This window comes from Danio aesculapii, chromosome 6, assembly GCF_903798145.1.
Source record: "Danio aesculapii chromosome 6, fDanAes4.1, whole genome shotgun sequence".
Taxonomy (NCBI): domain Eukaryota; kingdom Metazoa; phylum Chordata; class Actinopteri; order Cypriniformes; family Danionidae; genus Danio; species Danio aesculapii.
This window is the reverse complement of record NC_079440.1, coordinates 20663832-20688477: the sequence shown is the minus strand read 5'-3', so window position 1 is coordinate 20688477 and position 24646 is coordinate 20663832. Positions and strand designations below refer to the sequence as shown.

Sequence of the window (24646 nt, the reverse complement as noted above, 5' to 3'; positions counted from 1 at the left end):
ATTGGTAGTATGCAGGCTGAACCCAGCCCCTGCAGACAGGTATGGCCTAACGTGGAAAGAGATCTCTAGAATTATTTTAGTTCAGCAGGAGTATGGGTTCTACAGTTGTGAAGTGCTCGCATTTGGTCCATGCATCACAAACCACAGTCACAGTGCAGAGTATCGTGTCAGGCAATTGGCATGACTCGTCTCTCCAATGACACATGATTATGCCTGATAACATTATTATAGATGATAACTTTCATTAGTTACATTTTTTTGCTTGTTTTTTTATTCACATTTGTAAAGAAATAAATATCTTTTTACATGTGTAAGTCGTCATTCTTACACATGAATGCCATTTAAAATTAGTAATCAAGCATCCTTCACCCAGCACCTGCACTGCTGTACACATACTGCCCTGACAACATATACAACAATGCCATTGCTCTTGCATAATCAAAATTTTTTCGCTCTCTCATTAGAAAGAAGCCTATTGGGCAAATATTAAAATGACTGTTGTAGTTTAAGTATGGCTAGTGGAATAATTTACTTTGAAACAGTGCAATGTTTATAATAATAATAATTATTATTATGATTTTTTATTTTTTGTATTTATTTATTTATTTTTGCTCTTTTAAAGAGTAGTTCACCCACGAATGTAAGTTCTTTCAACATTTGCTAACCTTCACCTCTTCCAAATCTTGATCTCAAAAGAAGACATTTTGGAAACCTGTAATCATTGACTTCCATAATATTTGTTTTTACCACCATAGAAGGTTTTCAGCTTTCTTCAAAATATCTTCTTTAGTGATCATTGGAGGAAAGAAACCCATAAAGCTTTATAAGAGGTAAATAGTGAGTAAAATTTCATTTATGTGTGATCTATTCTTTTTAGTCCCTGATGTTGTTGTTTTGCAGTGTCAAAATACCACATTACATTTGAATACACTTTTAGAAAAAGCCTATTGTACAATGCACTGATGTTGTTATACAAAATATAACATGACTGTTTCTAAATGTTAATAAAATGTGTATTTGCTTGACTTATGGTGAAATAATACAACACATGGGCACCTATATATATTTGTGACATCACTCAATTGCAAGCCATATATCCCCGTCCCTTTAATTGGGATGCTTTTCATGAACAGGTCTACATGACAAACGAATTTAATAGCCATGATCTAGCCCAAAATATTTTGTACATGATGTGCCCATATTTTTTACACCTTTCATAAACCAATCAGTATCTTTCTATTACTAGACCATAGTAGCAATACAACTGATTAAATTGCAGTAAATTGTATACTCAATGGATATAAAATGTACACCAAAAACACATCAGTCAATTAAGGGATTAGTTTGTCCAAAAATGAAAATTCTGCTTTCAGTTATTCACACTTGTGTTGTTCCAATCTCATGAGACTTTCAATCTTCCTGAAAACAAACTTGATATTTTAGATGAAATCCAACTGAGAGCACACTGACATCTATAGTCTGTGAAGTTCAAAGGCTAGAAAAGGAACCAAACGCTCTTTTTAACATTCCAGTGGTTCAACTATAATCATGTGAAGCTCTGAGAACACTTTTGTTTGCCAAAATTTACAGGTTTTCTTGGAGCATTGTATAATTAAAGTTGAACCAATGAAGTCATGTGGAATGTTTTGACAATGGTTCCTTTGGTTTTCTGATGAACATTCTGAACATGAACACAAATGAAGATATTTTAGATGCATTCTCCAAAAAAATGCAATGTTCATCAGAAAACCAAGGGAACCATTGTCAAAACATTCCACTTGACTTCATTGGTTCATATATCTTGATGAAAAAATTTTTTGTCCAGAGTTACTTGGTTTTCCATTATTATATTAATTTGAGCTTGTCGTTGAGTTTGATTTCCATTTTCTTTAACAGTGGGTGAGAGCAGTGCTACAGAGAGTGGTGATGAGGACATGTCAGCCTCTGCTGTGTCATACACAGCCACCCAACACACACCCACTAGCATCACTCTCACTGTCAAAAGAGTCAAACACAACAAGGTCAAAAAGAGAAAGAAGAGCACAGAGAAAACCCGCACCACTCCAAAAGCCAAGAAAGTTAAGGTAGGATAAAATAATCCTTTTCAACTGACAAAGACAGCAGATCATTGGTAAGTTTCTGGTGCTGATTGTTTTACATAATATAATGTAAGAAATCCTATTCTGATTACAGGCTTACAGAGAGGGCTCCAGAAAATCCATGAGGATGAAGGTATGGCCTCAAACATCCAATTCTCTATATCTAGGGTATCATTGGATGCATATAAAGTGTTCAGTGTAGATATGATGTGGTTGATGTGGTTGATCTTCTGTAGAACTGCTTTATAGCTCAGTCTATTTCATTTTTCAACATTGACCTATAATGAAATCGAATCAACATTAACAGACTTGTGATGAATGATTACTTTGTTTTCTTCTGTGGAGATGCTTTTAACTGAATCAGACTTGTAGAATTTAATCATTGAATTCAGCATTAAGCTAAATATTGATGCTGTTGTATTTTTATAGATGTTTTACAGCAGATGTATGTGACCTTATTGACAAATTTTGACCTAAAGTTTTTGTTCTAATGTAAATAAAAGCTGAGAACTTTTGTTATGCAATGATGCCTTTTGTACATTGTTTTATTATGCATAAGAAGAAGCCTGTGACATTTCCGGTCAAAAAAAATAATTGCTGATTGAAGTAACTAAGTCAGTATCGCCATGGGTATGAATACGTTGGGTCTTGACTGCATATATTTTTATTTGTATTTGTGAAAAGCTCTCAATCTGTATCACATAATGCACTGTGTATACATGAATGTGACTATTGTTGCAGAACTCTGCGTCAGAGACCAGTGTTCTGGATGAGAACACAACTGAAGGGTGGGAGACACGAATTCGGCAATGGACGGACCAGTATGAGGAGGCTCTGGCTAACCAGTACAGCGCTGATGTACAGACCCTCCTCGAACACTACTGTGCCAATGGCAACTCTTCCCCCTCACCATCTACTGTCGCCATGGATACCATCAACCGAACAGAACTTGCTTGCAACAACACTGTGTTGGGCTCACAAATGCAGGTAGAGATGGGTTTCCACAAGCCCTTAAAGTATCTCAGTTGAAGAATCAAGCCCAAGTTGGATTGATTTATTTTATTTCCAGACACTAGGTCTAATAGCACAGGGTTTCCACGGGTTCTTAAAGTCTTAAAAAGTAGAACATTTAAAAATCAAAATTTTACACCTTAAAAAGTCTTAAATTCGCTGTTCTAGGTTTTAAATATTTTAGCACAGGTCTTATTTTTCCGATGTCCATGTAACGCTACATCTAATGCTCATTAAAATTCTTTTTTGTTCTTGTTGCTTGGTTTTCGTGGTGTTATAGTTCTTTATTTCACCCGTCCAAATGTAAATATTACAAATGAGTATTACAAATTAGACTAACATGCAATAGCCATTCAGCCTTCTGTTACCGAGCTCAGTGCGCGCGGCGATTGTGACTTCCGCTGTGTTTGCGGAGGTTCGCTTTGGGTGCGCGTGACATGATTTCAGTTGGCAAAGCTCACAAAATTTTTTGAGACTCAAGTGAACAGTTTGCGCGGCACCGCGTTTGATTTGAGTTGAATATGAAACATATTGAAGAGATTTTGTCTGAAACAGGGATGACTGTACAGACAGCTTTATGATCCGTCCATGCATGATCACAGGGAGAACCAGATGACCAATAATTCTTGGCGAGAAATTGCAACTGCAGTGGGAAAGGAGGAAAGTTTTTATAACAATTTGGAAAAACCTGAGGGATAAGTTTAAAACAAAAAAGACGCCATGCAAAAGTGGAGACCCAGGTGTTTTTAATATTACAAAATATGTTTTTCCACCATTCATAGGTTTTACACTGATGTATATGCTACAATTTTAATTTTAAAACAATTTACAAGTTACAAAACTAAAATGAACAAATTATGTCTTTGATAACTGGAAAGGAATATATGAACGTATCACTTTACAACATACTGATGCCCAATTTCTAGGCTTTATTGGTGATAATGGTCAGGAATGTTGGACCAATATTGCCTTTTTAGTTTATAAGTAGAGGACAGAAACTAGCCAGACAGTAATATGTGAATTGTTGAGTAGGCAAAATAAAAAAAATCTGTATTTGTTGTAAGTGTACTTTTTTTGGGGGAGTTTTATTCTTGCTAAAATAAAAAATATTTTTGTCAAGAAAGATTCAGTTTTTAGTTACAAACAGTCAAATAGCACAGCAGTACTGGGATAACAGTTTATAGTTTAGCTAAAACCACTGATGACTATTGTTAAGATTAAAATCACTGTCTTGTGCTCAAAAATGAAAGTTGTAGGCAGCAATTACATTATTTAATTAAGAGGTGGCAACAACCAGCCATTGAAAATATGCCACTGAATAATTCTTCAAAAATCATCCATTTAGCAATGAAACAAAGTTTTGAGTGAATAACTGAATTTTTATTGAGAATGAGACTAAAAATAAATATGGGTTGTACAAATTATGTTAGATTTCTACATTTAGTGTTATCAACAACAGTAGTTGTAACAGCAAATTTTTCACAGTACTGAGTATTTTACAATTTATTTTTATTTCTCCTCTTTTTGGCTGATCGGAAAAATGGTCTGATCCATGACAAAAAACCATAATGTGATCTAAACCGTGAGATCTGTAATCCATTACACTACTAATCAACAACATTAAAATGCTATTCTGGGAATTCTCCAGTTGACAAAAACTTATTGACCAAAATTCTCATCAAAGCAGAAAATGATCAAACTCTTGCCTTAAAAAATGAAACACCTGCACTGCACCATCTAGGTTTTTTAAGCAGAAACCTCATACAATCATTACATGCAACCTGCAGCTTATGGAGACTCTTCTTTAAAATTATACCACAAAGGAGCTGTAAATAAAGAACTGTAATAGGTTCTAAAGTGTTTTAACATGACATGCTTCGAACACATATAAAAACTTTGTCACCAGCATATTTGCGTGAGCATAAATCGACAATCCCTGTGCATATCATTATCCTCACTCATATCCTCAGTAATGCCATGCCCTGAATATTTAACAGTTTTTCTCACATTTAAATCTTGCCCTGACAAATATAATCTGGAAAAAAATCATATCTCTATATTCAACATCTCTTTAGCTGTTTAAAAAGTTAGAATGAATGAAATGGCATTAGAAGTGTTTTGTATTGACTGTATAATTAGTCGAAAACAGCAAGTAAATGCTGAATAATACATTATGAAACCAGTAGAATAAAAGCCTACAAGTGAGCAACACTTGCTTATGAAGAAAGATAGTCACCACCTTCTGGTGAACCGGTGTAAACTGCTGAACAAGTCACTGAAAAATGTCTACCTGACTGTCAACTATCTGTCAGAAGTCCCAGTGTAAAAATACAAATAAAGGTGACTTGACTTGACTGTTACATGAGCCAACCCTGCTGCATGGCCACTCAACCAGTCAAGGAAACACTAATAAGTTGCCATTTCTTTAATATTAAACATTTAGTGTGAGAACATGTAATAATAAGTATTGTAAACTCTGCTAATATGTGATAATATAAAAGTAAACTATGAAGTATACAGTATCATGTGGTTGGATTTTTTTTTTTTTTGTAAAATAAGGTATTTTGTTTGCTAAAATGATTTTGTATGTGGAATTTGCTCGCATTTTTCAACTATATTTAAAATGACTGACTAAAAAGTATATAATCTTTGTGCAGTTACAGCTGGGTCGTGTAACACGTGTGCAGAAACATAGGAAGATTCTCAGAGCTGCACGGAGTTTAGACCCCGAAACACTCATCATCGAGTATAGAGGCAAAGTCATGCTCAGACAGCAGTTTGAAGTCAACGGACATTTCTTTAAAAAGTAAGTGCGTGTATGTATATAATTTTGAACATCCGTTTTAGGTCATCATAATTACTATATTTGAATGGGGAAAATATTGTGTGTATTGTTAATCAGTCTTTTTGTTTCCTACTATCGCCTCGACTCTAGGCCATATCCATTTGTCCTGTTCTACTCCAAGTTCAATGAAGTGGAGATGTGTGTGGATGCCCGAACCTTTGGCAATGATGCACGGTTTATCAGAAGATCATGCACTCCTAATGCTGAGGTGAGAATCTTTTCTCTATTGTGAATTGTGTTAAACTCCCCAGAAATTCATAAAGTACATTTTATTTCACTTTTAACTTTGTTCTAATTTATTTTTCTATGCTTGTTGTGTTTAGGTTATTTTATGCAAATTCAATGCCCTGCGAAATAAACCCAATATTTCTAAAATTATGAATTTATTTCAAATATCAATATTCAGTTCATTTGGTGAAGCTGTGTTCATATGGCAATGTATATTGCAGAAAAATTAAATATTGTCATCTCATTATTTTCCAATCTTGTGGAGCCCTATCAAAAACATAAGTAAACTTCAATTAAAGTTTATGCTGTTATTAGTCAGGGTCTCTACAGTTTTTTTTTTTTTTTTTTTTCAGAAACCAAATTATACCATGTAAATGTTTTATAATAAATAATGTTATTGTTTTGCCTTTTTAAGGGGCCAGTCACACCGAACATGCTTTGAAAACGTGAGGTTTTCACTTCCTTTCCTGCACTTCCTTTCTGTTGTCTTTAGAAAAGAGCAGTGTGCTGCACTTTTTAGGTTTTAAGGAACCTCGGGATCGATGGTCTTGGTGCTGGAGCACATGACATACATTAGATATGTTTCCATCCAAAGATGCAAATTAAATTATACGCAAAACAGGAATAAAGACATGCGAATAAAACAGCGTTTCCATCCAAGTAGTAAAAGGGAACAAAATCGTCACTTCCTGATTAACTGGCGCCAAATATCAAAAGTTAAAACTGAATTTGCTGCGGTAGGAGAAGCTGCGTGAATCTTTTCCTTATTTAATAAATGACTTGCGCCTCAGAAGACGATACCAACACGCAATGATCTTGTGGTGGCGTTTGAAGGTGTGAGACGCAGAGCACAGATACTTTTGGCATTTTTGCAGGTAATTAGTAATATAATAACACTAATACTGGCCAAAAGAATGACCAAAACAATTCAGATGCTTTACATTGTGCTCAGCCTGCTGGTTTATCCATTCTCACACATTTTTGTCATCACATGATCTCTAATAACAAAATCAAATGACTTTTTTTATTGCGCATACTGGAATTTGCTCGGTAAAAGTGTTCCCATCATAGTTTAAGCACATCTTTTCTCATCGAATAGTAAATTTATCCTACTCAGTTATGCGCATGTTTTTATTCGCATTTTCAAAACTTATGCGCATCTTGGATTTCCATCAACTTTTTTTTTTTTTAATATATAATTCTTTTTTAGGTTTTTTTTCACCTTTATTATGATAGGACAGTAGAGATTTCAGACAGGAAAGCATTGGGAGCAGAGAAAGGGGATGGATCGGCAAAGGACCTTGAGCCGGGAATCGAACTCGGGTCACCGTGAGCATGTCGGTGCTATATGTCGGCACGCAATACCACTAGGCTATTGGCGCCAACTATCAATGATTTTTTTATGTGCACATCAAACTGCAGGTGCACAGAACACTCCATCAAAATGCGAAGCGCAGCAGATGCTAAAAACTGGGAGCATGAAATACACACAAAATACTTGTTGCAATAGAAAATCATTTTAAAAAGGCACTTCTCACCCAGTGGTGTAGTCCTAAAAAAAGGTGGTGTACCATTGCACCCAACCCAAATTTTCAATCAAAGTAGGCAAATAAATGACGAAAGTCAATGTTTCTTTGATTCGTTAGATATATATAGATATATAACTATTAACTTCCACGAAAGGAAATACAAATACTATGCCAATGTTGTCAATATCAGTCAATGGTTACAGGTTTCCAGCTTTCTTCAAAATATCTTCTTTTGTGTTCAACAGAAGGAAAAAAGACAAACCAGTTCAGTAAATGATGAAAGTTTTCATTTTTTTGAGAAAACTATCCATTTAAAAGAAAAAAAAAACAACCTTTTTTTGGGAATAAACATAAACATTTTTTTTTTGTTTTAAAGGTAGATGCTAATAGTCTAATCCTATTCAATGATTTATGTTTAGCTAGTAGTGCCCCTAGCAGACCCAAAGATTGGCTGAATATATAACGCTGTGGTAAAACCCAACTGTTTAACTATAAAGGGACTTGTAAAAAATGTAAATACTGTACAAAAAAAATCATGTTTCAAGACTGCTATATCAAGTACAGTATGTTGTTAACATAAACTGTAAATTTAAAATAAAAAAAAAAATAAAATCAGGAAAACAAAAGCAAAGCACACCTTCAAATACGATTCAAATAAAATACAGTATGTAGCTTTTTAATATTGAAACTTTCTTTACTCTCTTATTTTTTTACATTTAATAGGTTTTTCTAAACATCAGTCAGCCATTATATTTGATTGTTACATTTGTGCATGCTTGTTTTAAACCAAGCTATTAGGAGTCTGCTGTCGCTATACTTGCAGTTTCCCTTTTTAATCGCATATTGTTACGCGTTTAAGTAAGAATTTAAAATGATACACTTAAAAATGTTTGACTAATATGGTAGGGTTGTATACTAAACTAGCAATATTCCACTGTATTTCATAGACAGGCATAGGCATTTGAGTTCTGAATGAGCCAAATGGGCTCAACATATACCCGTTTACTGTAGTACAAATCATTTTCTATACTCAATAATTTTTTTCCCATATATTAAATAAAACAGCCGCTTTGTAAATTCAAAATGGCATAAAAATCAACATATAAATATGTACATGCTATTTTACATGTTTTACTATCATAATATCAGTCATAATAGGAAAAATAAATAATAAGATACAACACGTGATGTTTCACTCTGATATGCAGTTAAAATGAGTACACTCACTGAGTGGTTCTGTCACTGTGTTTAATCCTGTGCATGAATGTTTGCTATAGTTAATGCCACATGCACTGTAATGTGTTTTATTTTCATAGTTAATTTTGAAATAAACATAGCCAAATGTTTGTTAAGAGCTGCATTTTCGCTGGAAGAAGCAGCAGTAATAAGGAGGGGAGGAAACAGTATATGGGGAAACCCGAATGCTCCTCTATGACCCATTGGGGCACAAGTGATACAAGTGTTTCTGTATATGCAGATATTATAACAATCTTTCGATAAACACGCACCTTGTGCTCTCGCACTGCACAGCTGTGATGTAATGTAAAACTAGCTGAAAACGGAGCGGCGGAAGTCTGCCGCCAGTTTTATATCAAAATTAAAGGGGACTGAGGTGATCATTTAGTAGTGTACAGTTCATGAGCTAATCGCAAAACTTTTAGGGGGCTGAATAGAAATATAGGAGAGCTAAACGACACCCATGCTGTTTTATAATTTTACCTGAGCGTTTCAGCGAGACATCATCATTCAGTTGACTTGTCGTGGTCTTCGGAAAACTCAAAATGCATCAGTTGTAAAAAAGTAAGATGCGAGTTTAAAAAAAAAGATTGGTACACAGTTAAAGGGGACGCAAATACATGTAAATTAGGGAGGTCTAATCAGCAAAACAAGTGAGTATACCGAGGGTATACGCAATTATTGATCCTCAGAAGTCGTAATACCCAAACAGCTCTTGGAAAAAAGTAGGCATACGGAGTATACGTGCGTATAGCAAGGACTACACCACTGTTCTCACCTCAAGAAAACGTGTTCGGTGGGATCACAGCCTGATTTTATCATTTGTTTGTAGGTTGTCTTTTATTTGTTTTTCTTTTACTGTTTTTCCATGCATGCTGTGTTTTTAAGGGACTTTTTGAGAATACTATGTCCAACTTTAATCTTGATTAGACCTTTTGATAGCTAGCAACCTCTCACTTTTTTATCCTCTGCTTAATAACACACAGGTGCGGCACATGATAGCAGAAGGGATGATACACTTGTGTATTTATGCAGTTGCTCAAATCTTAAAGGATTCTGAAGTCACTATTGGATTTGATTACGAGTTCAGCTGCTGGTTAGTCACTCAGATTCATTTCTCGAAGTCTAGTTGACTCTTTGTATCAGAAGTTTTGTACATGGAGTGTTTTCTTCTGAATCTCCCCACAGTAATTACAAAGTGGATTGTGCATGTCACAAGGGCAATCAAGACTGTCCTGTGCAGAGACACAATCTTCGTCCCCTCCAACTGCTGTCCCCTCAGCCTTCACAGTTTGCCCTGCCTGGAGCAGAGACACGGAGGAGACGAGCGCGACGCAGAGAGCTGGAAGGGGACAAACTCGTAACGGGTGTATCCGATGAGAGTAACCATCTGCTGGAAGATGCAAATGAAGCACATGGAGTTAGCGATACAGAGGTTTGTGTACATGAAAAATTAACTACAAAAAAAAGAAATGTTCTTTATTGCTTATTGCAAATGGACAGGGTTCATACGATCATGGAAAACCTGGAAAAGTGATGGAATTTTGACATGGCATCTTCCAGGCCTGGAAAAGTTTTGGAAAAGTCATGGAAATTACATTTAGTCATTTAGCAGACATTTCTGTCCAAAGCGACTTAAGTTGCGGTCACACTAGAGCTTGTGCTTGCCAAATTCTGTTGTACAGCGCTGCGAAAAGGGGTGGGGTTAAACAATATGATTAGACATTAATAAAAGTGAGCGATTGCTCCATATTTAAAATTTCTTATTTTAAATTCGCTTCTATTGGTCTCACGCAATCACAGCTATGAATTCACCAAGCTTGAAATTTCGAATGCAGTGAAGTGCAAAACACGTGCTTGCGTTTCTGGTCTGCCGCATTTGCATGCCTACGAATGGAAGTCTATGGAGCGAAAAGTGCAGTGTGATTGCGGCTTTATAATAGAAGTAATTTCATCTAATATTACTAGTTTAACAAACTATTAAGATGATCTAAAATTAGTTTGACAAATATCTGTATATTGCAATGGAGGTTAGTTGTTTTTATTTAAATTTTTTAAAAAAACATGCTCTCACATTATTAGTGATGTGTAAGCATCATCTATTTTACATAGATATAAAAATAAATCAAAACTATTGCGTGTTTTATGATATGCTGTAATAAATTTAAGTGTTTCTTATGATTTACCAGGTATATGTAGACATTACATGAAACATTAGGTCATGAAAATTGACTTGAAAGTCCTGGAAAAGTCATGTAGTAAAAATGTGTATGAACCCCGAATGTAGTAATTGTAAGTGGTTATAAGTATACTTTCATTTCATATATTCAGAATACATTCATTTTTTTTTGCTATAGGATGCTGTTATGAACAGAGTGAAGCTGGAGAATGGAGAAGAGGAGTTAGATGAGAACGGAGCATTAACACCAAACAGACGTGTAAGCTTTCATTAAAGGGACATTTATAAATGAATGCATAATTGATGCTTAATTCTAACACTATCAGCGGTCTTACTGGGCTGCACTGGATGTCATGTAATTTAATTTTTACATGAATGAATCAAAACTACACTGTAAAAATGTATTAGTTACTTTAAAATAAGTGTGTAAACCATTGACTTTATTAGTAGGCCCACAGGGAATCTGCATGCACAGAAAACTGCAGATATATATGTATATGTATGGTAGTATATATTTATTCCATTATTATCTTAATTTCTGTAAGATTATTAAACAATATTCAAATGTTGATATGGTTTATTTACAATACAGGTTGCAAAGTAATATGTTTTTTTTCCTATATTATATGAGAGACTTCATTTACCAAACAAGTGATTTAACTTGAATTTGCATTGTAAACCTTAAAAAAAGTCATTCTCTTTTATTTCATATTTTAGGTTTTTAGTTACTATACTTTCTAAACCATCCTGCATAAATGCGCAGATCTTTTTAAAAACGTATGTGCAGAAAAACAAAAAATGTCCCCCGGTTCTGTCTGGCTCTACCTATAAGCAATAGGTTGACTTTAATTAAAAGTATGTAAACTCGTTGTAACTTGGAACTGTTAAGTTGGCTTAATTTTTATGATTATGTATGTAAGTCAACTAATTACTTCATCAAATTGCACAATAAACAATTGAACACAACATGATTATCATTACCAAAATAGTCCTCAATAAAGATGTTTTGTGATATCTGAAGAAATTCTGAAAAATGATTTATTCTGTCATCATTTCTAAATGACGTTAATATAATAAACTTCATAGCGATTAAAATGTTAGATTAATTTAGATATTAATTTAATAAAAATATTAACATATGATCATTTGTCAGAATAACAGCATATTTATACCCAAAATGTGCATTATAGCTTCACCAAATGTTCACTAATTGTTTTTTAACTAATGTGGCTACTTATGATTATAGTAGAGTTAACAAAGCTCTTAAGGTTTTAGTCGAAACATTTCTATCTGAAGTATATTAAGCTATAATCATAGATAGATGCTTTTTTATGTTTATCTAGACTTCATCTAGATCATCATAAAACTTAATACAAAAGATTAATTATAAAACAAGTCAGAGAAAAAATAGAAAGTGCTAAAAAAAAAGGAATTTGCGTGCCAATCTTTTAATCTTTCCACCCCCCCCCCCCCCCCCCCAGTCTCGTGAAGAACGCAAGGCAGAGGCCATAATGCACATGTTTGAAAACCTTGAGAGGCGAAAGAAACGTGGTCATGTTACAGCGGAGGAAACCAAACTGGAAGCGGGGGAGGCAGAAGTGGCCTCAGCAGGAAACTGTGTACCAAATGCAGCAGCAGCAGGAGGAGTCTGTACTAGGCGCTCCTCCTTTGCCACTCTGGTAGACACTTTTTTTTGTTTGTTTTTGTCCAAATTTGGCTTTAGCTCAAAATGGCCATGCATTGACACACTTTCACTGGTTTTTCATTAGGACACAGCAGACATTGACTCTGAGAAACCCCCTGCTACACCCAGTCCTGCTCCGAAACCACAGCCTGCCCGCAGTTCCAAACCACGTCCTAAGAGCCGTATCTCCAGGTACCGCTCCACTTCAGCCCAGCGTGCTCGGAGACAGCGGCAGGCTCTTTCCCAGCAAGCAGCGGAGGGAGTTGTGGTGGGTAGCGAAGAGGGGAGTGCAAGAGCTGGCCTCACGGAACAGGGCCAGGGAGAGGGAGCTCCAAACTGTGGTCATCTCCAGGATGGAGAACTATATGGAGCTGCCGCTTCAGGGATTAGTAACAAGACGCATGTCAGATACCCAAAAACCAAAAAGGTAAGATCATGCATGCAAAATCCTGCACCATATTTTCTCAATAATAATCCTACCTGAATAGATGTCGCACAAGGTCAAAGTGAACGATATTGGTGACCATAAACTACAAAAGTAAACCTTTGTATGCGTTTTTTTCTTCAAAAAAACAAATCCTTTCAGTTAACAGTCTTTAAAGCAGAAAATGAAAGGTAAAATGTAGAAGTTAAACAAAAAAAAAAAAGTGGTTTCATTCAGTATGAACAATATTTACTCTAAACATTAAAGAGCCCCTATGCATTAAAGCAGGGTCATATTTTGGTTTTGGGGGTCCTTAACAACAGTCTGATATGGAAGCAAGGTCAAAAAACACTTTCATTTTCTTATAATATGCATTTATTTTTATCTAATTATCCCAATGAGTCTCATGTGATTCGCTCAGCGACTCATTTGTTTCCAAACCCGGGGGAGTTTCCTTAGCTCGATGCTAATCTGTGCTGTTTGGTCCGATGACTCAGTCTGTTGTGATTGGTCGAAAGGCCACCGTGGCTTATCAGCAATTTTGAAGTAGAGTGCAGAGTGTATTAGGGCTGGGCGATATGGGCAAAATATCTTATCCCAGTATTTTTAGGAGGAATGACGGTATACAATATATATCCGGTATTTTCCCGTAAATGGTTACTTGAGAGTGAAAGCCTTTATTAAAACTTTAAACATTTTTGAGCAAAATATAATTCAAACACAGAAAACAATTAAAAACACAAAGCACAATTAAATACATAATTTGCAAGCTAGATTATTATCCGTTGTTGAACAAAATGTATACATCATTAGACATGTCATTCGAAAGGAGGAATTGTTATAACAGGATGAATGGTCAAAGATATGGAGGTGTCAATGGAAATTATCTAAATCACAGAAATGGAGGGAATTTGGTTGGAAGAGTTTAATAAGATTTTTTTATCACACCCTCTGACAAATCATATCATGATGGAAATTTGTCTGTATGCTGGAGAAAATGCGGAAATCAAAAAGCAAATCACTGTCACATTTTATGCTCGGTTATTTAAAAATATTGGAGCGAAACATGCAATGCCTTACAAAATATCTTTGAATCTGTGATACCCTTTGATTGTAAAATTCTATTTTTTGGACATATGCCTGAGGAATTCTTTTGCTTCTATTTGTGACTGTATTCAGATGTGTAATCTCTGACATGGATCTGATGTAAGTGTACGACCATTTGAGAAAATAAAAAAGATAATTACATAAAAAAAAAAAAAAAAGAGATGAAAATTAGTAAAAATAATAAAACATAGTTTAGAAGGAGAGTACTTTGATGGACATTTTTCAAAAGGTACCACCAGAAAGAATCTTATTATTTATCAAAAATAGAACTGAAAAATCATAATTAACTTTGAACATATTTTTGTGTGAATTTTATTTATTTTTATCCTATATATTTGTCAAAGTAACTTTTTATTGTAATACGAATTTGTTTTTATGTAAAATTTTATGTTTATCCATTTTGCCACGAAATAGCCATAAGTTGCTGATGTGGCAATAAATAAACAATAAATAAATAAATAATTAATAATAAAAGTAATAATACAAATGGCATACATGTATCAGTCTGTAAAGTTCTACATTCATATTGTGATCAGTTTTGTTTCAGAGCTGAGTAATTTTTTTAAAACATTGCTCTCTCTCTAGTACCTGGTGACTGAGTGGTTGAATGATAAGGTCCCAGAGCGAGTGGAAGAGTCTGTGGAACGTCCTCTACGCATCACCACTGACCCTACAGTTCTGGCCACTACACTCAACATGCTGCCAGGATTATCTCATTCACCCCTCATTTGTACTACCCCCAAACACTATGTTCGTTTCGGCTCACCCTTTAACCCAGAAAGACGCCGGCGACCTTTTATGATTGACCCTTCATATGGTTCATGCAAGAAGGTCAGAACGGGTTCCTGAACAAGTGAATTCTATGACATAGATATAATTGTAGCTTTTAATTTGGGTTAAAAGGTCATTTCTCTCCATGTCTGTCTGAGCAGCGGTGGATGAAACAAGCCCTGGATGAGAGCATGTTATCTGGCCTGTTGGAGGACGGAACTGAGTCCAATTCTTCCCACAAAAGTAACACCAGCAGCACCAGCAGCTCTGTGCCTCTCAAACCTGGTAATGGTTCCTCCTGCACGTTATTAACCACAAGCTTTGGTGTCATCAGTCTGGGTTTTAACCAGCATCTTTTTATGTTTCCCTCTCATTCAGAGCTGATAGGACCATTTAAGAAAAGGAAACTGAAGTGTTCAGAAACGGCAGCTCCATCCTCTGAACTTTTGTTGCGTCCATTGTCCCCGATCACCCCACCTCTGCCCTCGGAATATCCCATTACACCTCTTCCTTCACTCCTCAACCCCTGCTCGCTTTATTTAGGTGGGGAAGTAGAGAAGCGAAATTCTACTGTGCTTTCCTACTCCCCTCTCACATCAAGGCCTGCCAGCCGCTGCAATACGCCTCTACAGTTTGAGGTGAACACACACACACACACACACACAAAATAACCTATCAGCAAAGCAGCATAATGATATTTGCTTAAGTCAGTTGTTGTGTTTGTGACTTGGTTCTTTTCCACAGAATATCTCATCTCCCGAGGCCTCACCTGTGCACATATCAGAATCTCTGACTCCAGATGTAAGTGTCAGTGCACACACATATAGATTGACGTTTTGAATATATAGCCTATTCAAGGGTTAGTGTTGCCATTTTTGTGTGCAACGGTTGTGATGAAGTTTAAGTGACTTTATATCAAAATTCCATTAATAAAATGCTTCAGTGGTTGTCATTTTTATTTATTACTGGTAAGTACTGTTAAATAAAAGACATTTAGAATAATAGATTATTATCTACAATGCTATAGATAGAAATATTTATTCACAACTATGAAAATGTAAGTATAAAAAGAAACAAGTTCATGCTTGACTTTTGTTATAAATGCTGTTTATAAGGGGTGTGATGAGACTCATATCCCATTAAACGAGACACGAGACTGGGTTCACAAAATGAAATGAGACTAGATATTTATACCAGGGTGTCCGCGGGGTCTTAAAAAGTATTAAAAATTGTTAAATCAATTTAGAGACATTTAAGGCCCTTAAAAGGTATTAAAAGGTCTTAAATGCTATTTTACATGGTATAGGCCTGTCACTATATCTATTTTTTGTTGTATGATATTTTGCATCAAAATATATTGCAATAAATGGTATTATTGTCATTTAAAGACCATTTTATGCCACTCATTATACAATGCCAGAATTACACTATAATAGCATCATAATGCAAGCACACTCCACAAAAGAGCACATCATATTTTATTTGTATTATATTACATTTAATTATAGTCATTTTAACTATTTAATAATGAGGCATTGGAATAAGAATGTGAAGACGTTAACCTAACAAATAAATAATAGTAAATATTAACAAAAAAGTGCAAGGTAAAAAGTAACTGATGCTGTGATATCTGCTACCAGATCTTTTTTCAGTTGTCAGACACCCACATGAAAATATACTACAGTAATTTATAGTAAATACTAGTGTTTATTTAACCACACTGAAACCTCCAATAGGGAGCAAGAGGTTGTGCAATCAGCTAAAATGTTGCTAGAATTGTTTTTTATGTATGGGCAATATATATTGCATCACCAAAAATGTTTGAGGTTATGTCCATATGTTTTGCGATAAGTTGATATATCGATTATTGTGACAGGCCTAGTAAGGTATTAAATTTTATACCAGTATGCTAAAGTTTGCCTGAATTTAATCTTTGAATATTGGGATGCTGTGTAGTTTATGAAATTAAACAAATCCTGCTAGATTTGACATCATGCTGCTTTGTTTACTGCAGTAACCAGGGAAACACTGTCATTCTTGCTGTTGTAAAGGCGCCAACTGCTGGATTAACTTTTTTATTCAGTATATAAATTCAGTTTTAGTTTAGGATTCGTTTCTTGCAATTAGTGTTTAGTAAATATACTGCAAGTTAAAATCGCGGCAATGTTACTGGTTGAAACCTGAAGTAGTGATGAGGTCTTAAAAATATATGCAAAGAGTCTTAAAAACATCTTAAAAGGTTTTGAATTTCAATCTCTGATTCCTGTATATACCCTGTATACTTTAAAGAAATTCTTAATGAGAAAATATATATTGACAAATAGTTCTTTTGAAATCAACTTGTACTTGAAAATGAAAAGCTGAAATGAAACATCTATTTTAATAAATGATATTCTAAAAAACATGTATAATATAATATAATAACATGTATAATATACGTATAATAAACATAAAAATTGCTGAATGTTTCCCCACAGACTCAATTGACAAGCAAGTAATTGCACAAAAAAATTTATAAATAGTATAAATAAAAAAATCATAACACAAATATCTTTTTAAGTCCAGTCTATAACCACAATTATTAACTAGAATTAAATTAGTGTTCTATTGAAACTCAGAAAACATTGCAGTATACTACACAGAACAACCTAAGTTATGGTCATTGTCACAAGGGGGCAGAGCAGAGAGCCATGATGACCAGTCAAATCTTGTGCTGGAACTACTTCAATTTGAGAAATGCAAATAATCTTAGGCTTACATACATTTCTTGGGCGCAAATGTGTGCACTGTGTTCATGTTTTGCTTATTGTATTATACAAGCTGCTTTGGAATAGATGTCAGAGTCCATTTTAGAACATAGTGATAGAAATTACTGTACATGTTGTCAAATTCCACAGTTAACTAACACATGACTTTTTTTTTAGAAAACAAACAGGGGTCTTTTCATATTGAAATAATGAAACAGATTTTTTTTTCCTGTTCAGCCCTGTTTGCGATCAGACTTAACTTCGCGGGTCCCTGCCTTCCCTGATTTCCCCACAAGCCGGGGAAGTCCAGCTCCTGTGTCAGATGACTTATCCCTTCCTGCTCCAGACTCTCTGAACGGATCTGGCGGTGGGACTCCCCGCAGCTCCGCTGTTGCATCCACTCTATGTGACTCTACATTGGTTTCACATGCCAGTGAGGCGCAGACCAGAGAACAAGCCTTTAGGACAGAGTTTAACCTTATTTACACCTGCTCGCCCCTCAACGCCAATCTGCCCACGGGTCCCGTAAGTGACAGACAGTTCTCACAGGCAGACGGAAGTTTTGCCACTGCAGATTCAGACTTCAGCACAGTGTGCAATCAGGGGCTGCTGATGGAAGTGGGCTCTGCCTCTCCCTCGCTGTATCTGGACACGCAGTTTGGAGGATACTCAGAGAGCAGCACTTCACCTCACCCTAGCAATCCACCACAGAAGAAGAAGGCAAGTTCTACGGCCACAATAGTTTCTTATTTTTTTAAACACATACTAACTAAATGATGGTAATGCCTCATCTGGTATGTTATTCAACAAATGAAAAGAATGTTCATTTAATTTTTATTGCATTACATTGAAATTAATGAGAGATTATCTTGCTCCACTACTGAGGTAATGTGACCCCAGCTTAAGGCACTGATATAGGTTATTTTCAATCACGTGGTTCTGGTGGTGTGCGAAATTCAGATGGAGGGCAGGAAGTAAAAAACTTAATAGGCGACATAGAGGAAAGTCTGTATTTTTGTGATTTATACTATATTTTAAAGGATATATAAATAGAAGATAATCACATATGTTAAGCATGATCCTTATATCATGAAGAGGGCTTAGTTTTCTAATAAACTAAAATATATTTGCAGGGTTGCCAACTTTTGGTTTTAGCCTGGAGTGAGAATTTCTCCCCAGTCCCAAAATATTTTGCTATATACTACAGTATTCTGTAACATTCATTAACAAAGTGTTGTACACATTATACACTTTACTATGTGGTTTAAAAACATGTTTGTTATGAATTACTACAGCGTTTCCCCATCCAGATATCTTCCAGACATGACGAAATAACAGATAAAAGTGTGGACTCGTAGTCTACATTACGTTATTTATTTTATTTATTTATTTTTGTAAGGGGAAATTAACTAACTTTAATGAATATTTACGCTGCTGTGCATCTCAATGTTCACGTTACGGTTGTTTATTCTGCCTAAACGCCAGTAAAGACATGGATTATTGCAAAACAAGACTGATATTTCATTATTGCGATTACATGGACGGGAATGTTATTTATATTTGCCTGGATTTTGCAGTATGGTGTTTTTGTTTTGTTTTTTTTGTTGTTTTTTTATCTGATTTTATATAACACATTACTGTTTATACACATAGATATGTCTGTATTGGTGCTGTCAATTGAATGATAGCGTTCAAAAAAGTTGTATACATGGATGTATTGAAAAAAAATGTATTATATGCCGCCTTTTCTTCCGTTTTACAGCCATATTTCCTGCTTTTATGAGAAAAAACTTTTGAAAGTCTATAAAAGCTGTTTGTCTTTTCTTTTTTTGGCTGATTTAAACAAGTATATACAACACAAAACAAATATTGTGATGTTCTGATAGCGATTGCAATGTAGAAAAATCACTTCTGATCTGAATTTCGCACTTCATCAATGACATCATGTGAAAACAACCTATACTGACAGCAAAGTTGTTGTTTTTCATCAAAGTACATGAGCAGCCGCTTTTCTATGAGTGTGTAAATATTAACTTCCCATTATCTAAAAAAATGACAAAATAGACAAACGTTTTTAATTGACACCAGTGACAAATTAAGATTTAAAAAACATCTTGTTTGGATGCTTTCTGGAAAACATCACCAGATCTGATTTTTGAAAAAAATTATAGGATTGAATATGAAAACTTTATTATAGGTTAAAGGCATATTTAGAGGATTAAATGTGAAAACTTTTATTGGTACTATACAGCTGCTCTCTAGTGTGCTCTTATACAGTGGGGGGAAAAGTATTCAACACTACATGTTTCTTTCTGGGAATCTTTCTAAAGGACCTGTTGACATCCATAATAACCAGATTTTGGCAAAAACCCGAACAATACAAATGTAAAACTGAAAAATCTGAAAAAAAAATGTGTAATAACAATGAAAGGACACAAGGAGAAAGTACTAAACTACTGAAACATATTTAATACTTTATGTAAAAGGCTTTTTTTAGTGATGGCAGCTTAAAGACGCCTCTCGTATGGAGAGTTAAGTCACATGAATTGCTCAGGTGTGATTATTTAATTATTTATTTATTTATCTATTATTATTTTTTTTCCCACAGACTTCAACAGTGTAAAAATCTTGACCGTTCTGTGGGTATCGTCTATCAAATCTGATCTTGAATTTGTATTTTATGTTAGATTCATGTCAGGTGATTGGTTGGGCCATTCTACAGCTTGATTTTCTTTTTCATTTCTTCTGAAATGTCCACCTTGGTTTCATTGGTTATCATCCTGATAATGTGGATGTTGGACTGAAGCAGCTAATATTAATTTACAATGAGGAAGGGCAGAGGATTGCTGAATAACTACTGAAAGATTTTAGCCGCTGTCTGGGCTTTCACTGTCTTTCTACAGCTCACTTCATGTGTTTAATACTTTTTCCCTGTGTCATTTCATTTTAATACACATAACTTAATTTGTAAACTAATTAAATTAGTTTTCTTAGCATATATGGAATTTGTTTGGTTGTGACAAACATCTGGTGAAAATTTCAAGTCAACAAATATGTTTTCTGAGAAAAATGGTGACGTGTTGAATACATATTTCCCCCACTGTATTGTCAGTTTGGGTTGGTGTATTCTTTTTAAATAATCTGTTTAGAATTATCTGCACCATTAACAGTGCCAAAAACTTTTCATTTCCAGTATTTGCTAACAAATAAAAAACAAATAGCCTCTATTTTACCTCAAAACTGGGGCATTTTACCTTGTTTACATATGTTTGCATAATTCCACCTTTAAAAATGTTCAGTGTCATATAAAATAATAACTTTTTCTAAACTCAAGCCAGTTGTTCCAAAAAGAAGTTTTTAGAAAGCTTTGAGAAAGTAGCATTTTCCACACACTGATGGTTTACTGTCAGACATGAAACCATGAAGTTAGCTCTGTCATTTATTTGCTTCCTGTTTTTCTCTTCTACCAATACTTTTTTCTCTCCTACCTATAAGCTTTTCGAGTTAATTTTAGCTTTGAGGGAATTCTTTTCTCTTTGCTCTTCAAACTCTTGCAAAATCTTTCTTTCACCCTTTTCTCAAGGCAGAGGGTCATGGTGAGTGCTGCTAGTCAGCTGGCTGGCTTGTCTGGGTACCAGGCATTAGCTGTAAGGGGCCAGTTCAAGCCAGGGCAGAACATGGTGAATATGAAACAAATGGCCTCCATCTAGAAGTGTGCATGTCCATAACATTTGCATCATCAGATGATGTAGTCCCTCATCTGTATCGAGCAAATTGATTTAACTTCAAGTTCACAGCTGCAGAGATAGTTGTGTCCATTCCGACAAGCTGGTGCTTTCAAAAACATTTCTCATGTTCAATTTGTCTGTTGTCTATGTGGGTGGATTATTATTTTTTTCTGTAGTTTAGAGTCTTAACTTTTCTCATGGTCTGGTTATGGGTTGGCAAAGATATAACTGAAAAACATTTTTTTTGTATTATACAGCTTTTGATTGAAAAGAGACATTTAATGTGATGGCATTCAGTGTGGTGTATTTGCAGACTTGAGTAATAATGCATGCTATATTTTTCTCATGCTCATTGAAAGTATTGACGGCGTCACAGTACAATCATGCATGTGTTGCTTTTTGTGAACATGTGAATGTTACGACGCATGCGTGTACTAAGAGAATCTACTGAAGGATAGAGCATCTGTACAGTGTTTTAATCAATCTTATCTTTCCGTGTAGGTCTCTCTGCTAGAGTACAGGGAACGGAAAAAGGGGCCACGGGACCCAGCACCCCTTGTCACAAACCTCAGCTCCATCTGCCCTCGCACAGAGTCTCCAGGACACCTGCGAACACACTTTCAGCCGGCTGTCTCTCCGCACAACTCATTCTCACCAGAGCGCCAGACTTTCCCACAAATAGAGGAGATCAGTCCTCCTGCCGTCAGGTCTGGAAACCACACAAAGTCCAACCACTGGTGAGAAAACTGGTGAAAAAATGCTTATTTTATTTTATTCTTTTTAACTTTGATCTAAGGATTATTTCAGATAACCTAAACATTTAGATAAATTCAAGGTTTTTGAGGGAGTTTGAAGATCTGTCAGTTGACCTTTAGAATGCGTTGGAGTCAGAAATATTTGGATTGATTAAGAAGGGAGGTCCTAATGCATATTGATTCAAATACAGAAAAGTTTTTGTTATTTTTATATAATTATATTTTATTTCATTTTTGTTCTTTCTCTATATTATTTATTTAAAACAGGGGTGCTCAAAATTTCTTATGAAGAGCCAAAAACCTAACTTGATTGAGGGTGGTGGGCCAAAGCTAAATATACCAAACTGTATTACATTAAAGTTGCCATGGTAACTTCTTAATTAACACTATTTAAAAATATATATAAAAATACTTTAATAATATAATTACTGATCTATATATGTTTTTAACATTTTATATTTTATATATTTATATTACATAATTTACATTTTACTTCTCACAATAAAACCATAAACAATCTAATTTCTAACGCAATGGAGTTCAATGTTTTTTTTATTTACAAAAATAATAAAATTGTACTCTATAGTAAAATATACAGTATATTTTATAATAGTGTTTTTAGCAACATGCCACACATCTGTCAACATCTATAAATGTGTTTTAGGGTTTTATGACCCTTTAAAACGGAGTCTTAAAAGTATTAAAAGTCAATTATAAGTAAATTAAAGCCCTTAAAATGCAGTCTTAATCACGTTTTTACAAGGTCTTAAATTTTGTTCAAGCGTTGTCCAAAGTGTTTGACTCCAAAAAGGGATAAATATATTTACTTTCCTCCTAATTTTAACAACGGCGTGCTCGATCCATGCGATTGGTTCGGGCCAGGGCGCATCCGGCCAAGCTCCTCCATCTGGGTGATGTCACATAATTTGTCACAAACGCAGGAAGATGATGTGACGCTCTCCACATGTAGCGAAACCATAGAGCGAAACACACAGCAAAATGGGAAAATGTAAGTTTGCGTACTCCTTGTTGGAGAAAGACGAGTTTAAACAGTGGCTGAAGCCTGTCACTGAAAAACAACTGCGTGATTTATTCTTTCAAGCTTTGTTTCTTATCTGAGCTTATCTGAGTTCTGTTGCATGGTTGTGCTCCATTGATTTATTTAACTACAACTGTTTATTAACAACTACTGATTAGAACTTGAATTGGCGATAAGGTTTTAAAAACTCTGAGAAGGTCTTTAAAAAGTCTTAAAAAATATTGAACTTATCTTAAAGAGCCCATATTATACATGAAATAGGGTCATATTTAGGTTTTAAGGGGCTCCAACAACAGTCTAATATGCATGCAAGGTCAAAAAACACTTTCATGGTCTTATAATCTGCATTTATTTTTACCTAATTATCCCAGCGACTCCCATATGATTCTTTCAGCGATTCATTTGTACCCAAACCAGTCCTCAGCGTGAAGCTAATCTGCGCTGATTGGACCGATGACAGCCTGTTGTGATTGGTCGAAACTGACAGAGTGAAATGCCCAGCAGCTAACCAACAATATAAAAGTAGTCACAGTGCATACACGCTTCATAGTGTAAGGTGTGGATTTTGGCTGCCAGTGGGTGAATGTAAATACAGACGATGGACTTAAAAAAACAGACGACAAACTATGTTATTGAGCAAAAACTCCAAGAACTGGCGAGGAGCCCTTCACCTGCTCTTTTCACACATACACACACACACACTCAAACACCTCCTCCTCCTCCTTAGAAGACACAACACCAATAGAAAGGGAGACGTCCGCGACACCTCCCTCACCACCCGCTTCCTCGGTTATATCTGCGACACCCCCCGGTCCTCACGTTGCTAACGGGTCATTTCGTTTTCATTTTCGGGTTGAGGGCGGCGTGATTGTCCTTAACCTAGAGCGGCAGTTCAGCTTGCTGAACCGGCCCTGCGCAACACGCACACGCACACACACACACTCACCGTTCGCCTAGACTAGAGCGCCAGTTCAGCTTGCTGGGTGCAATTTAGACAGGTCCCTTGAATCTGAGCTGAAATATTTTGTAACTTGGCCGTTGCATGTGTGTAGGAATAGCTGGCGATCCGTAAACAAAGCGGCACGCATCGCGTTTTCAACGTGGCTTTACACGCGATATGAGAAAATAAAGAGTTAACCTGATACAGTACACGCGGTTACAAGTAACAAAACACAACTAAATGCATAATTTGCAAACTAGAGTAAACAAGGCAACAGTTTTAATCGCACGTACTTACACTTGTGAAATGGGGGAAGAAACTGAT

The 24646-nt window shown here is 35.4% G+C and overlaps 1 protein-coding gene across 5 annotated transcripts in view; it reads left to right on the top strand.

Annotated features, from left to right (window-relative positions):
• setd5 (SET domain containing 5) overlaps positions 1 to 24646 on the top strand; it is a 50193-nt gene that overhangs the window by 14261 nt on the left and 11286 nt on the right. For 3 of the 5 annotated variants that reach the window (XM_056459763.1, XM_056459762.1, XM_056459761.1), the window contains exons 5-21: positions 1897 to 2084; positions 2194 to 2232; positions 2841 to 3086; positions 5768 to 5916; positions 6046 to 6163; positions 9935 to 10044; positions 10137 to 10383; positions 11306 to 11386; positions 12609 to 12806; positions 12897 to 13238; positions 14928 to 15173; positions 15275 to 15398; positions 15492 to 15751; positions 15858 to 15914; positions 18098 to 18580; positions 21448 to 21540; positions 22090 to 22325. In XM_056459763.1, the coding sequence (XP_056315738.1) occupies positions 1897 to 2084; positions 2194 to 2232; positions 2841 to 3086; positions 5768 to 5916; positions 6046 to 6163; positions 9935 to 10044; positions 10137 to 10383; positions 11306 to 11386; positions 12609 to 12806; positions 12897 to 13238; positions 14928 to 15173; positions 15275 to 15398; positions 15492 to 15751; positions 15858 to 15914; positions 18098 to 18580; positions 21448 to 21540; positions 22090 to 22325 (3217 nt within the window). The remainder of the gene's footprint in view (positions 1 to 1896; positions 2085 to 2193; positions 2233 to 2840; positions 3087 to 5767; positions 5917 to 6045; positions 6164 to 9934; positions 10045 to 10136; positions 10384 to 11305; positions 11387 to 12608; positions 12807 to 12896; positions 13239 to 14927; positions 15174 to 15274; positions 15399 to 15491; positions 15752 to 15857; positions 15915 to 18097; positions 18581 to 21447; positions 21541 to 22089; positions 22326 to 24646) is intronic. The other 2 variants (XM_056459765.1, XM_056459764.1) reach the window with 1 other exon arrangement.